The 16580-nt window shown below is 38.6% G+C and overlaps 1 protein-coding gene across 3 annotated transcripts in view; it reads left to right on the top strand.

Annotated features, from left to right (window-relative positions):
- Window positions 1-16580, top strand: part of LOC107564475 (transcription factor 4-like) — a 178401-nt gene that overhangs the window by 133422 nt on the left and 28399 nt on the right. For all 3 annotated transcript variants that reach the window (XM_016249568.1, XM_016249569.1, XM_016249570.1), the window contains 7 exons: window positions 2373-2478; window positions 4031-4164; window positions 5163-5298; window positions 6396-6466; window positions 7616-7694; window positions 12934-13010; window positions 14435-14644. In XM_016249568.1, coding sequence (XP_016105054.1) covers window positions 2373-2478; window positions 4031-4164; window positions 5163-5298; window positions 6396-6466; window positions 7616-7694; window positions 12934-13010; window positions 14435-14644 — 813 coding nt within the window. The remainder of the gene's footprint in view (window positions 1-2372; window positions 2479-4030; window positions 4165-5162; window positions 5299-6395; window positions 6467-7615; window positions 7695-12933; window positions 13011-14434; window positions 14645-16580) is intronic.

Raw genomic sequence — 16580 nt, 5'->3', positions numbered from 1 at the left:
GAGAGAGAGAGAGAGAGAGAGAGAGAGAGAGAGCTCTCGTTGTGGTTCATGTGGAATAGATTAGTGTTTGATGGTAAAGCCAGACCCCAGTGTGTGTGTGTGTGTGTGTGTGTGTGTGTGTGTGTTGGAGCTCTTGATGTTGTTCTACATCTGTACAGCATTATAGCAATTGCAGGTTGAAGGAATGAAGTCCAAAATGAGGGCGGAACTTCCTTCCGCATCTCTCTCTCAAAGAGTGAATGTTACATTGTTAATTTGTTGAGTATTTCGTTCACAAACATGAGCATTGTATGTTCAGGAACGTTTAAGTGTGTGTGTGTGTGTGTGTGTGTGTGTGTGTGTACATAGCAACAGCCTTCAACACCCATAACACTCTAAAACAACTAGAGCACCCTAGCAACTCCATAGCAACATTCTAAAATATTCAAAACACCCTAGCAACTACATAACAGTCTAAAACACATAGAATACCTTGGCAACTGCGTAGAAACAGTCTAAGACATTCACAATACTCCAGCAATTACATAGCAAAAGCCTAAACACTCAGAACACCTTAGCAACTGCATAGCAACATTCTAAAATATTCAAAACACCGTAGCAACTACATATCAACAGTCTAAAACACAGAATACCTTAGCAACGGCATAGCAACAGTCTAAAATATTCAAAACACCCTATCAACTCCATAGCAAGAGCCTAAACACTCAGAACACCTTAGTAACTGAACAGAAGCAGCCTGAAACTTTCAAAAACTCTTAGAAATAACTTAGCAACTGCCTAAAACACTCATAATACCCTATCGACTGCTTAGTAACTGCATAGCACTAGTCTAAAACCAATTGTCTCTCTTTATTTCTCAGAAAAAAACAAGACTGAATGCTAGTTTGTTGAGTGTTTGTTTCACACACACATCAGTTGTTTTACATTGTATGTTCAGGAGTAGCGTTTAAGTGTGTGTGTTGGTCATGATGTTGAACAGATAAAGTGTGTGTTCTCCTGCATGTGTGTGTGTGTGTGTGTGTGTTGGTCAGTTCGGCACAGGTGCAGCGAGCAGGTCACACTGATGAGGTGTGAGGGGCGAGACTCTGTGTGTGTGTGTGTGTGTGTGTGTGTGTGTGTGTGTGTATTGTGGCTTTCATGACTGCTCTGGTTTCACTCCATCTGCTCCTGATCTGCTGCAGAATACAGACTCACTCCTGCTGCGTTTGAGCTCCACACATGAATGATTCCTCACATCTTGAATCTGCTGCTATTTTTCTGAGTGATCAGATGCACTATTTTTACCTGCTGAACCAGAAAACACCTGAAAGCAAATCACATGGAAAGAGAGACCTGAATCACATCATCACCGAGACTCTACTCACACCAGACAGGAAGAAAACACCTAGAAACCACACACAACACCCTAGCAACCACATAGCAACAGCCTTAAACACTCAGAACTCTCTAGCAACTGCGTAGTAACAGCCTAAACACTCACAACACCCTAGCAACTGCAAAGTAACGGACTAAATCACTCAGAATACCTTAGCAACTGTGTAAAACACTCAGTGTAACCTAGCAACTGTAAACACCTAGAAATGTGTGTGTTAACTGTGGACACTGGACAGGTGCAGAAATGAACCAGCCAGAACAAAATCTCCATGTTATTGAACCCCCCTAAAGTCACAGCCTGATCTCTTTCACAGACGTGCGCGCGTGTGTGTGTGTGTGTGTGTGTGTGTGTGAGGTGCTTCATGGGAAAGTAAAGTCCTCCATCTGTGCTGAAGTCTCTTGGTCTCCATAAAACTCCTCAAACTCCACCCTTGAGCTCTGGAGATGTCGTAAGTTTTCAGTTGAGCTTCATTTACATTTGTTTCAGATTTTTCACCTACAATTGCTTAGGGAAAAAAAACGTTATCTTATCAGAAACAATTTAATTTCCATTTGCTCTGCTTTTGGTACAGGAGAAGCATTTGAGATGTGATTTTCCATCGCCTGTGTTCTTGTTTTTGAGGTGTATCTCTGAGGGTTGTTCTGTCCTCACACATCCGCTGTGTTTATCCCAGCTCCATATTCCCATCCGGCATATTCCCAGCGTTCCTGCTTGTCATTACAGCACAGTTTTCCAGACAGGAATGCTCTGCTGTTTGTGTGCTGATGTCATCACTGATCCGCCACAGCTGCTCGTCTCACATTTGCACTAAATTATCGTGTCGCAACACTTTGGGAACATTACATTTTTTCCTGGGAAAGAGTTTCGCTCTGTTTCCGTCTCTTCTCTGATGGTTCTTAATGCACGGCATAAAATATTATATAAGTGAAATGTACATTGAAAGTGTGTTTTGTGTCATTAGCCGTCCTGATCATGGCGTGTTGTGTGTGTGTTTCAGGTATACGCCCCATCCGCCAGCACTGCCGATTACAACCGGGACTCACCGGGTTACCCGTCCTCTAAAGCACCGGGAAGCAGCTTTCCCAGTTCCTTCTTTATGCCAGGTAAACCCTGATGAAACAACTGCCTAAAACACGCAGAACACCGTAACAATTGCATAGCAACAGCCTAAAACACTCACAACACCTTAGCAAATGCATAGTAACAGCCTGAAACACTCACAACACCCAAACAACTGCATAACAACAGCCTGAACACTCAGAACACCCTAACAACTGCAGAACAATAGCCTAAAACACTCACAACACCTTAGCAAATGCATAGTAACAGCCTGAAACACTCACAACACCCAAACAACTGCAGAACAACAGCCTAAGCACTCAGAACACCCTAAAAACGGCAGAAAATAGCCTAAAACACTCAGAACACACTAGCAACTACATAACAATAGCCTAAACATTAAGAACACCCTAGCAACTACATAACAACAGCCTAAACACTCAGAACACACTAGCAACTACATAACAATAGCCTAAACATTAAGAACACCCTAGCAACTGCAGAACAAAAGCCTAAAACACTCACAACACCTTAACAATTGCATAGCAACAACCTAAAACACTCGGAACTCCCTAGCAACTGCATAGCAACAGCCTAAACATTCAGAATACCCTAGCAACAACATAACAATAGCCTAAAACACTCAGAACACACTAACAACTGCATAACAACAGCCTGAACACTCACAGCACCCTAGCAACTGCAGAACAGCCTAAACACTCAGAACACCCTAAAAACGGCAGAAAATAGCCTAAAACACTCAGAACACACTAGCAACTACATAACAATATCCTAAACATTAAGAACACCCTAGCAACTACATAACAACAGCCTAAACACTCAGAACACCCTAGCAACTGCAGAACAAAAACCTAAAACACTCACAACACCTTAACAATTGCATAGCAACAACCTAAAACACACGGAACTCCCTAGCAACTGCATAGCAACAGCCTAAACATTCAGAATACCCTAGCAACAACATAACAATAGCCTAAAACACTCAGAACACACTAACAACTGCATAGCAACAGCCTGAACACTCAGAACACCCTAGAAACTGCAGAACAATAGCCTAAAACACTCACAACACCTTAGCAAATGCATAGTAACAGCCTGAAACACTCACAACACCCAAACAACTGCATAACAACAGCCTGAACACTCAGAACACCCTAACAACTGCAGAACAATAGCCTAAAACACTCACAACACCTTAGCAAATGCATAGTAACAGCCAAAAACACTCACAGCACCCTAGCAACTGCAGAACAGCCTAAACACTCAGAACACCCTAAAAATGGCAGAAAATAGCCTAAAACACTCAGAACACACTAGCAACTACATAACAATATCCTAAACATTAAGAACACCCTAGCAACTACATAACAACAGCCTAAACACTCAGAACACCCTAGCAACTGCAGAACAAAAACCTAAAACACTCACAACACCTTAAAAATTGCATAGCAATAGCCTAAAACACTCGGAATGCCCTAGCAACTGCAGAACAACAGCCTAAACACTCTAGCAACTATTTAGAAATGGCCTAAAAATGCTAAATGTTTTGTCTGTGTGTTTCATGTGTGATTTCAGACGGTCATCACAGTACAGACCCATGGAGCTCGTCCGGCAGTATGAATCAGCCCGGATACAACAGCATGCTGGCAAACTCCACACACAGCGCTCAGAGCAGCAGCTACTGCGGCCTACATCCACACGACAGACTTGTGAGCACGTTTTTTTTAAATCAAAGACAATGATATTGTGTGTGTGTGTGTGTGCCTGTGTGTGTGTGTGTGTGTGTGTATGTGTGTGTATATATATATATATATATATATATATATATATATATATATATATATATGAAGAGTTTATTTGCAAAAACAGATAACTCAATTTTTGTTTATTTTCAGAAATCATGTAATATCCAAGTAACCAAGTAATATCAATCAAACTGCAGTTGATAATGATAATAACTTAAACAAATACAGGTAACTTACAAAATTAAAGTTCATTGTATGTTTTTTTATATATTAAAAGCTCCACATTTCATGTTTCAGAGTTAAATAAAAACCCTTTTTTAATCTTTGTAATCTCCTCGGCTGACAATGTAGACGCCTGACAAACGTTGTTGTTGTGATTTTAGACTGTATGGTTGTGATTTTACCCAATACGTGGAGCTTTTCCCTCACCATTGTAATGTGCTGCTTTTGCAAGGTATAATGAAAAAGTTTCAGCTTTTATTTTCCTTTTTCGCCCAGAAGAAGATATCACAGGTTCATCAAGTTAATCGAAATGATCCATCCTCGATCTCTTTTAGTCAGCTTTGACGAAACTCCTCTCAGCTAGCACGTCTTTTCAAAGTGAAAGTAGCCTTGTCACCTGACCTGAATACACCTGAATGGACTTATCGGCTTCTGTTCAAAAACAGCAAGTGCGCTTGTCGGCTTCTGCAGTAAAATGTGAACTCGCGATGCCTTGAAAGTGGACAAAACGTGTTTAGGGTTCAGATCGCGCTATAATGTGGAGAATAATGCACGGCAATCAGTTCATTTTTTGAAAGTGGAGTTTATCGGTTTTTGCAAATAAGCTCTTCATATATATACATATATATATATATATATAAAGCCATGTAAATCTAATATATATGAACAATAACTCCTATGAACTGTCTTTGAATGAAAATGAAATGAACTCAAACGCTCTCCCTCTCTGTGTTTTTCAGAGTTACCCGTCGCACTCGTCAGCTGAGATTAACCCCAGTCTTCCTCCCATGTCCAGTTTCCATCGCAGCGGCGGGACGAATCACTACAGTGCGGCCTCCTGCTCCACCACCACCAACGGGACAGAGAGCGTCATGGGTGAGTCCCCTCTGAATCTAAGCCAAGTGAAGATTTGATTCTCTTCACTTCAGTCACTCTATCACCGTGCAAACAAAAGCAAAGCTGGAATATTAGGATAATAAATCAGAAGGAGCTAAGGGAACTACAGGTGATCAGGTTCAGCTGCCCAACAACATTATTGATTAATCAACAGGTCTAGCCATGATAAGATGATCCATAACTCTTTCTGATCGACTGATGAGCAACATTATTCATTCCTCCCTCTGTCAGTTCAGAAATCAGCATTGCATTTTCTGTTTTCAAAATGTTTTTGTGAAGTTGAAGTAAATATTAACCGTCACAAGCATGTGATTCTCAACTTTTCTGACTCCATGTAGGTTTTTTATTTATTTTTATTTATTAAAACCCAGAGTGTTTAAATTAAATTAAATTAAATTTAAACTTCAGGGTTTAATAATTAATTTATATGAAATTAATATTTAAAAAAATATTTATAACTCACAAATGACAATATCTCTGCCATTTTTGCTCAACAAAATATTTTAGAGCTTGACATAGCTAGAAAATGTGTATTCATTATAGTGCTGTCAAATGATTAATTGCATCCAAAATAAAAGTTTTTGTTTACATAATATGTGTGTGTGTACTGTGTATATTTATTATGTATATATAAATACACACAGTATTTATTTTGAAAATATTTACATGTATTGAAATGTATGTATTTATATAATTTATATTATATCTAAATATATTTAATATATAAACATAACATATGTGCATGTGTGTGTTTATATATACATAATAAATATACACAGTAGACACACATATATTATGTAAACAAAAGCTTTTATTTTGGATGCGATAAATCGTTTGACAGCACTAATAAATTCCCATGAGATTTTAATATTAATTTAATTCCATTAATATAATGTCCATTATTTTTTCAGGTCTAGAAATCTAATCGGGAATGAACTAAGAAATATGATTTTTGATTTTAAGCTTATTTAAAACCTTGTGTGTCTCATATTAAATCATTGAAAGTGTTATTTTAAAGTCTACATCTTATTTGAATGAACAGGAGTGTGAAGTCTCTCTGATCTGTTGTGTTTCAGCGAATCGAGCGTCGAGCGCAGCAGGAAGCAGCTCACAGACGGGAGACGCGTTAGGAAAGGCTCTGGCTTCAGTGAGTGACCAGCTCTAACGCAGACCCTGACATATACAGCAATATATACAGATACACACATGATCTACAGCAACATGAAACCGCATTCACGACACATTCGACTTCTCTAGTGATGCTTTTTCTGAGTTATAAGTTATGTTATGTTTCCGCCCCTGAATAAAAAATAAAAAAGTTGGGACTTTTTTTTCAGGCAATTCTGAGTTTATACTGTATCTACCCTAGTGAAAAATAAATATACTTAAATGTATTTGAAATACATTTATTTCATGCTAAATATACTACAAATGCATTTTTATATTTATGTACTTAATAAAATACCCTGCAATTGTACTAAACTGGTAAACTTAAAGTCTGCTGAATAGGAACAATTAATTTTGTACTTAATGCACTTTTTCTAATTGTGCGGAAGCTGCTGAAGTACAATTAAAGATATACTTAGTATATTTTATTGAGCTAAAGTGGAACTATTGCAAGTATACTTCAGGTACACTTTAAATATTTAGCATTTAAAGTCTGATATGATTCAAAGATCATACAATCCTCATCAAAAGTGACATTAAAGCACATTTTAGACTTAATATTAAGAAATGTGCATTGTGCACAAGTAATATGCCAAGTAAAGTTTAATTATAATTTTTATATCAGTAAGTCTCGAGTTATCTGTCAGTAAATATGTTAATAGATTTGAACTATACTTAGTATGAAATAAATGTTTTTTAAATGTATTACTTTTTTACTAGGGTAACAGTTCTTTTCTGTTCTCATAATTGCAAAATATAACCTCAGAATTATATAAACTTTTCATTCTGTGGCAAAAACAAAGTCAGAATTGTCAGATATAAACTCAAAATTAATTTTTTTATGTTTTTTTATTATTCTGTCACTGAAACAGGCTTCCATAAAAAGGACCAGGTGGTTTCAGAGAAGAAGAAACTTACTGTATTTTGAAGATTATATGAATAATGTTCACATTAAGACCAGAGACATTTATTTAAAAAAGTAAACAGCTACATGTGACTTCATGTTGCCTTTCAAAAAACATCTTAGCCAGCAAAATCATTCAGATGAATGTGGATTCATACACACTGATGATGATGATGTGTGTGTTTGTTCTGGTTTGTCATTGCTGTGTGTTTGTTGTGTTTGTAGATCTATTCCCCCGATCACACCAATAACAGCTTCTCATCCAACCCATCCACTCCTGTGGGATCTCCTCCCTCGCTCACAGGTAACACACTGTGTGTGTGTGTGTGTGTGTGTGTGTGAGAGAGAGTGAGAGTGAGAGTGTGAGTGAGTGAGTGAGTGAGTGAGTGAGTGAGTGAGTGAGTGAGTGAGTGAGTGAGTGTGAGTGAGTGAGTGAGTGAGTGAGTGAGTGTGTGTGTGTGTGTGTGAGTGTTTATTCTTAACAGAGTTTAAACACACACAGCTGTTTGCACTGATGCCAGTCACCTGATTACGCTCTGTTTACTGCTTTAATATGCAATATATACTGAGTACTGTTATTTATGTGCCACCAAGTTTATTACAGTTAACTAAAATTAAAACCTTAAAAAAAAAAACTTTATTTCAGCTACTTCCCAAGGAAACATTGTACTAAAATAAGTCCAATTAAAACTGAAATAAAATTGAATAAATCTATATAGACAGATAAAAAATATAGTTAAAAATCAAAAACACACAACAAAATGAACAAACTTTTTTTTACAAAATTTACACTTAAAATATATTACTTTTGTCAGATAAATACATCATACTGGAAATGAAATGTCAAGTCTTAAGTAAATATCAATATCTCCTACTAAAATAAATGATTTTATGCATATAAAAATTTATTACTTAATATATCTATATATACTGCACACTGCTAAAGCCATTGATTTCAAGTTAAAAAGCTTTTTATGTTTCATTCTTCATATACGATTCAAACTCTGAAACACACTTCATCTCAAGGCCTGATTAACGAGTCATTATTCGCATCGCTATGAAACGACCACCGCCTAATTGCTATTTCTCAGAGTGCCAAATTTATTAGACCACCAACCATTAAATGTGCAACCGCAAATTAATATTTAAACTTAAACATGCGAGGGAAGTTTAAGTAACTAATTTAATAATTTTCTCATTGGCGGCGGCGCGGATACATGCTAAATTTATTTGCACATGAATGTGGCTGTAATTATGTGCTAATTAGCATTTGGAAATGAGGTTTAATAATACAGGGAAGCATCTGAAATGCGTGTTTCTGTAAAGAAGTACGATTTGAAAAAACACAACATAATTAGACGCGACGTGCGTAATGAGCGGATGCCGCAAACCCAAACAGGTGAAGGTCAGGGAGAACGGATGAACCTCTCTAATTACCGCTGTGAACCGGCCGCCGCAAACGAGTTTGCATCTTAACTCGAGAATGAAAGAATAACGAGGTGTTATTAGCATGAGGGTCGTCACCTTTATAGGATATGAGGGGAATGTTTTAGCATTAGGCCAGAAGAAAGATTTGACCGCATAAACAAGGATTAAAAAACAAAACAAAAAAAACATTATATTCATGACGCTTCAGGTGAAATTAAATCAAACTGAAATAAAATAAAACATAAAAATTATTTTAATTATTTCTCATTTTTGATTAGTTAAAATAAAATAAAAGTAATTTAAATGCTATTACAGACATATTAAAAGAAGTTACAGGACTTTGGATCGACCGCGTTTCAAAAACACAACAAAATTAAAAAAGAATATATATATATATATATATATCAATTGTATTTCAATGCAGGGTTGTTTTAGTATGACTGAAATACTATTATAGTTTTTATTAATATTTTATTAATTTTATGTAGTTTTCATTAATCAATTTTATTTTCATATTTTGTTTCCATTTTAATTTTAGTTCCCTTTCAGTCGGTCACTCTCGACGTCACGTCGGATGACCGACGAAATTGGGATCTCGCTTAGAGGGACCAATCTACTTCGAGTGTAAACTAAACGAGCCAATGCACATTGGCATGCGATTATTGCATCCAGCTGCTGCTGATCACAGCGTTAGAATAAGTAGACAGCAGATGCAGCGCATATTCAGCTTTTCGCTTCGGAGCCGAGCGATCACATCGTTCTGCTCCTGACTACTCTACTGAGAGAAGAAGACTGAACGAGTTCAGCGTGCTCTTGGAGAGCTCTTCGTGTTGGCAGACGGCACTTCAGCGGTGGTGGTTTCCCATGTCGAGTGGGTTGCACACATCAGGCTGCACTACCCCCTGTTTGTGTTGCAGATGATCATCTCCCCTGTGCGCCTCAGCACGCTAAAAGAGCTTTTTCCCCTAAAAGAGCAATTTCGGGTTTTTTAAAGACGACTTTGCGTGGCAAACTTGACGTTACGTCTTTGTAAAGACGATGTGGGTCTTATAGACAACGTATCACCCGGGCGTTTTTGGATGCGGTCGTTACCTGGCGCTGGGTGATGGTCACGATCGCTGCCATGAGAGGCAGCTGGGCATGAAGCACGCTGAGGGGGCTTTCGTGGATGGTTCATGCTCCCATTGCGGGGGTATGACTATCTCGGAGTTGCGGACCAGACTCCGTTACCTGCAAAGGGGCGGAGTGCCCGTGCCACTGCCTAGATCTGGGGTTCCCTCTGGTGGCAGCCGGGGGCGTCCTTTTTCTGGTGGTGGGCGGACTGGTCTTACGGTCACGGTGAGGAATTCCCCTCCGGGGATGCCCAAGCCTGCCAGCACTTCGAAACCAGCGGAGCTCTCAAAAAAAGCAGGCTAGACCCTCCAGGGGGGTACCACCTGTTTCTTCGAGGCTCCCCCCAACGATCAGATGTCGGTTGCAGCGTGATTGCAAGTGCACCAGGCCAAGGCACTGAGGGTGGTCACGACCCAGAAGTTCGCAGAGAACTTCGCCCCGCCCGTCCAGGCCCCTGCCAAACCTGGTGGCAATTGAGAGAGCAAGAAGCCCGGAGACGGGCGACCCAGAGGTGGAGGGACGTGCTCTTCAGGAGATGGTAAGCACACCACTCCCTCCCCCGGAAGAAGGCCGGGCGGAGAATCTTTTTCCACCAATGACCTCTCGGTCGGTGGTACCCAAATTCTCGACAAAGAGCAATCCCTCTATTTCTGGGTCCCCAGAGGGGACGGGGAGTTGTGGACGATCTAGTGCGTATCACACTCACCCTCCTCTCTCGCCAGTGAGCAGCAGTGGGCGGAGCAGGAGGACAAACCAACGGACTACCCACGCACCCTCTGCTCGAACGCAGGTCAGTGTTACACACCTATTTTTTGGGTCCCCAGAGGGGACGGGGCGTTGTGGACGATCTAGTACGTATCACACTCACCCCCCTCTCTCGCCAGTGAGCAGCAGGGGGCGGATCGGGAGGAACGAACCAACGGACTACCCACGCACCCTCTGCTCAAACGCAGGTCAGTGTTACACACACCAGACCCCGCCTCAGACCGGCTACGAGACGCCCGGGCCAGGTCCCTGCGTTTTTCCGCGCTGCCCCACTGCGGATACGCCTGTAGTTCCGTTGACGCCACTAGCGGCCGATGGTCCTGTCTTGCGGGCGGAGGTCGCAGTCCTACTGGCGAAGGATGCGATAGAGCCGGTCCCTCCAGCCGATATGAAGACGGGGTTTTACAGCTCCGACTTCATTGTACCCAAGATAGGCGGTGGGTTACGACCAATCCCCTCCAATGTCGCTGCAATTGCTGCTAGCCATGACCCTGTACAAGGGAGGTCACTGGGGAAGCATGACCTGGTCGTCAGGTTCCTTAAGGGGGCAAGAAGGTTAAATCCTCCACAGCCGCCCTCTATACCCTCTTGGGACCTGACTCTAGTGCTCACGGCACTACAGCAGGGCCCATTTCTCGGTTACGTATGGTAACCCTCGTTCCCTGAAGGAGGGAACGGAGACGTCACGTCGGATGACTGACGAAATTGGGATCTCGCTTAGAGACCAATCTACTTCGAGTGTAAACTAAACGAGCCAATGCACATTGGCATGCGATTATTGCATCCAGCTGCTGCTGATCACAGCGTGAGTATAAGTAGGCAGCAGATGCAGCGCATATTCAGGTTTTCGCTGAGGAGCCGAGCCGGTGACAGCGGTGGTACAGGAGCTGTGGCGATCCGACGTGACGTCTCCGTTCCCTCCTTCAGGGAACGAGGGTTACCATACGTAACCGAGATGTTCATGTTTTAGTAATTTTGTTGTGTGTTTTTAGTAGTTTTTGGTTTTATTTATATATATGGGGATACGAGTATATATATGAGTTTTTGTTCATTTTTATTTCATTTTTAGTTATTTCAGTACATTAAGTTAAACTAAGTTAAAATGAGAAATGTTGCAATAAAAATGTATATTTTATTTCAGTTAACCTTTATTTTATTTCAAGTAACCAAAATGTTTTGTTTCATTTGTTTGTTTGTTTGTGTGTGTGTGTGTGTGTGTGTGTGTGTGTGGAGGGTTACCATACGTAACCGAGATGTTCATGTTTTAGTAATTTTGTTGTGTGTTTTTAGTAGTTTTTGGTTTTATTTATATATATGGGGATACGAGTATATATATGAGTTTTTGTTCATTTTTATTTCATTTTTAGTTATTTCAGTACATTAAGTTAAACTAAGTTAAAATGAGAAATGTTGCAATAAAAATGTATATTTTATTTCAGTTAACCTTTATTTTATTTCAAGTAACCAAAATGTTTTGTTTCATTTGTTTGTTTGTTTGTGTGTGTGTGTGTGTGTGTGTGTGTGTGTGTGTGTGTGTACCTGTTTTTCTATTCTGGTGGGGACTTAAACCTGAATACACACAGACTCATGGGGACTCATGTCACGGTGGAGACCTAAATTGAGGTCCCCACGGGTAAACAAGCTAATAAATCACACAGAATGAAGTTTTTTGAAAATCTAAAAATGCACAAATTTCCTGTGAGGGGTAGGTTTAGGTGTAGGGCAATAGAATATATGGTCTGTACAGTATAAAAACCATTACGCCTATGGAGAGTCCCCACAAGGATAGCTGACCAGACTGTGTTTGAGTGCGTGTGTGTGTGTGTGTGTGTGGTTTTAGTTTTAGTTTTAGTTTTAGTTAACTATAATAACCCTGTCTCAGTAATACTAATTTGGTAATTTTGCACATGCTGAATAGTAAAAACCCTGAAATTATATTATAGTTAACTAAAACTTAAAAAAAAGTTAAAATTAAAAAAATAACTACCTAATAAAAATTTTAAAATACACAGTAAAACTGTTCAGACTTCAACTAAAATTCAATTGAAAACAGAAAACAACAAATCTAATTCAAAATATTAACAAAACTGTAATAGTATATCAGTGAAAGTTAAATAAGACTGTCAAAAGATGAAGCTGTTAAATCTCATTTGTTTTGTTATTCAGGATGTTGCTAGAGACGGTTGTTGTTCTCTATGATGATGATGATGATGATGAAGATGTTTTTGTCTCTTTAGCTGCCAGTACAGCCGTCTGGTCCAGAAACGGTCAGGGAACCTCGTCCCCGAGTTACGAGCCGCCGCTGCACTCGTTGGTGAGAGATACAGACACAGAAACACAAACTCTGTTCCTACAAGATGAGATTGAAATGATCCAAACATATAATGCAGTGATTGAGAGCTGAAGAAATAAAGGCTCCTCAGAAGATGTGAGATGTTCTGGAGGCTTGTGAAGATCATTCCTCCGCTGAGGAACAGTGAAAGTAAAGCTTCTGGAAACAAACCTGATCCTGATGATCAGATTTGAGACGCACTGATTTTTCTCAAAAATGATTGATGGAGAATCATGTAATGTGTAACGCATTACTTTTTAATTTAGAAGGAAATATCTGAGTTACTTTTTCAAATGAGTGACTCCAGTTACTTTGTTTCCATGTCTTGACTGACAGTTCTGGTGTTGCCATGGTGACAGAAATCAGGAGTAAGTGCCGAGTGTTGTGTGTGAACATGTAGAAAATTAAATTTATTGTTAGCTTCTGGTTTTCGCTGTATCCCTTCTAGCCACAACCGCACGAGAGAGCCGCATGTTCAGAAAGCCATGTAAAATTAATGCAAGTTCAACTTTTAATAAACATGTCTCGAGACTTTATGGCGGTTTTTCTGCATCCCACTGCATCTCATGTTTTTAAATGAAAAAAGTACTCTTTGTGATTGGTTTTCAGTCCTTTGTATTAAACTATACGTACATACATGATGCTGTTTTGTTTCTAATTGTTTAAGCAATGTAATTAATTATATGTAACCCTGGAGCACAAAACCAAGTGTCAATTTTTCGAAATTGAGATTTATACATCATCTGAAAGCTGAATAAATAAGTTATGATAGGACAATATTTGGCCGAGATACAGCTATTTGAAAATCTGGAATCTGAGGGTGCAAAAAAATCTAAATATTGAAAAAATCATCTTTAAATTTGTCCAAATGAAGTTCTTAGCCATGCATATTACTAATCAAAACTGAAGTTTTGATATATTTACGGTAGGAAATTTACAAAATTTCTTCATGGAACATGATCTTTACTTAATATCCTAATGATTTTTGGCATAAAAGAGAAATGTATAATTGTGACCCATACAATGTATTGTTGGCTATTGCTACAAATATCCCCCAGCGACTTAACACTGCTTTTGTGCTCCAGGGTCACATATATGGTTTATAAACATTATTTTAAACATTATGCACTTTTTTCAAAGATAGTCGTGTTATTTTATTGCTTTGAAGAAACGTGCATTAGTAATATTTTGCTTGATGCGCCCTCTTGTGGCCTCAAGAGAGAAGCCAAGAGCTTTTTTTCCCCCTAACAGAAATTATGCCTTTTAAATTCGAATATAATTAGAATATTGATTATATTTTAGTACAAAATTCGAATTGAGTTATTCAGCCGTTTTGACAGCCCTAGTGCAGTAGACTGAGTGTGAAACGGGTTTGATCATGCTGATTGTGTGTCTCTGTCCTGCAGCAGAGTCGTATCGAGGACAGGCTGGAGCGGCTGGACGATGCCATCCACGTGTTGCGCAGTCACGCGGTCGGTCCGTCCACAGCGATGCCCGGCGCTCACGCAGACATGCACGGACTGATCCCTCCGTCTCACTCTCACAACGGAGCCATGGGCGGCCTGAGCGCCGGATACAGCGGCGGACTGCTGCCCTCCAACAGACACTCGCTCATGGTAAGAGCCGCTGACCTCTGACCCCTGAGCTCCCGCCGTCTGGAGCCACTTCCTGCGGAGAGAGGATGTTCATGCGAGTCAGACATCTCTCGGTGTCTCTTCTTATTCGATCATTAGTGTCTAGATCAGCCTGTTTGGACTGACCCATCATGCGTGCAGCGCCACCTAGTTATTATACTTAAAACTAAAATCACCGAACGAATAACTAAAACCATAAAAAACATTGTCGTTACTTGAAATTAAATACATTTTAACTTAAATAAAATAAAATATTTAAAAATTGTAAATTTATTTCAGCTAGTTGACAAGACAGCATTTTTTTGTTTTAGTGTTTAATAATTAAATCAATTATTTAAAAAAAAAATATATATAGACATATTAAAAATAATAATAATAAAAATGTTATGATATTTCAGCTAGTTGCTCAGCAAGGAAACATTTATCATCTCTCAGTTATTATAACTTGATGTTAAAATAACTAAACCCGAAATAAGAATTAATAAAAAATGATATAGTTTTTATTATTTAAAAAATGTTACTTGAAATTAAATGTTGTTTCAGAAAGTTGCCAAGGCAATATTTCTCGTTTTTGATTAAATAAAAAATACTACAAATTTATAAGTAAAATCTATAAAACTACTGAACTGAAATAAAATAAAACATTTTATCAACTTTTTTTTTTATTTCAGCTTATTGCCAAGGCAACATTTCTAATTTTGGTTTTAATGAAAAATAATAACAATGAATAAATAATACATATTTTTAAAAACTATAAAAATAAAAAAGCATAGACATTTCAGAATTTCAAGTAGTTTTTTTGATAATTTAAGTAGATATTTATGTAGTTTAACTTGATATATAACTGAAATAAAAATGAATTATAAACAATATGGTTTTTATTATTTAATTTATTAATTTTACTGCGAAAAATTACATAAATACACAACAAAATTATTAAAACTTTAACTAAAATTAAAGTAAAAACTGAAAATATAAAAATACAATCTAATTTCAAAAATGAACAGTAACTATAATAGTATCTCAGTGATGCTAAAATAACACTGCCACCTACTGCTCAAAGGTTTAAGACCATTGTATTTGCGATAAAAATCATCATGTTTAATGACGTCACTGATGTGGTCCTGTAATGTCTAAGTGTTATTAGTTCAGGTTGTAGCAAAGAATTGTGGGTAGCGATGTTGGCTGTCCTCTGCCTGTAAGTTAAGCAGCACAGAACTAAATACAGAGCGAGGGGGAGGACAAGACTTCAAAAGGAAGATGCTGGTAATATTTTCCACATTTAAGGCTTTTTTAAGACTTAAAAACAATCCATAAAGCTTCAAAACAGCTGGAGAGAATAAAGAACAGAAAGAGAATACATGAAGAAAAGAAGATATAATGCACGTCCGACACACAAGCACATTTATACATAAACCATTTCTGATGTGCTCATATCTTTTTATGTAGTCATCAGAACATGAGTTGCATTAAAGTGCATAAAAATGGGACTGAATTATTGAAAATGAATGTTTCGCACATGCACACATGTTCCTTAAGAAAATGCAAAAGTTGAGTTACTAAATGTTCTCAAACTGCATTTTTTAGGGTTCTTGTAGCTTAAAAGTGGCTCGTTAAAGAGTAAATATTCAGACTGATGTGTTTCTGATAAAGTGCTCTTTGTAAGGTCGTGTTTGTACATATTTCCAGTGTTAACGAGCAGTTTTTAATGACATAAATGAATAACGGCAGGCGTGGGTTTGCTCATGCGTTTGAATGGACGAGCTCTGCTGTTGATGAGGTCCTGAATCTCTGCTCAGTGTCTCACTGACGCTGCTGTTTATTTATTCACTTTCACCAGTGAGAGTGTGTGTGTGTGTGTGTGTGTGTGTGTGTGTGTGTGTGTGTGTGTGTGTGAGTGAGAGTGAGAGTGTGTGTG

Source organism: Sinocyclocheilus grahami, unplaced genomic scaffold (assembly GCF_001515645.1).
Source record: "Sinocyclocheilus grahami isolate Dianchi unplaced genomic scaffold, SAMN03320097.WGS_v1.1 scaffold939.1, whole genome shotgun sequence".
Lineage (NCBI taxonomy): Eukaryota > Metazoa > Chordata > Actinopteri > Cypriniformes > Cyprinidae > Sinocyclocheilus > Sinocyclocheilus grahami.
The sequence above is the reverse complement of the archived record's forward strand: the minus strand, read 5'-3'. Positions and strand labels throughout refer to the sequence as shown.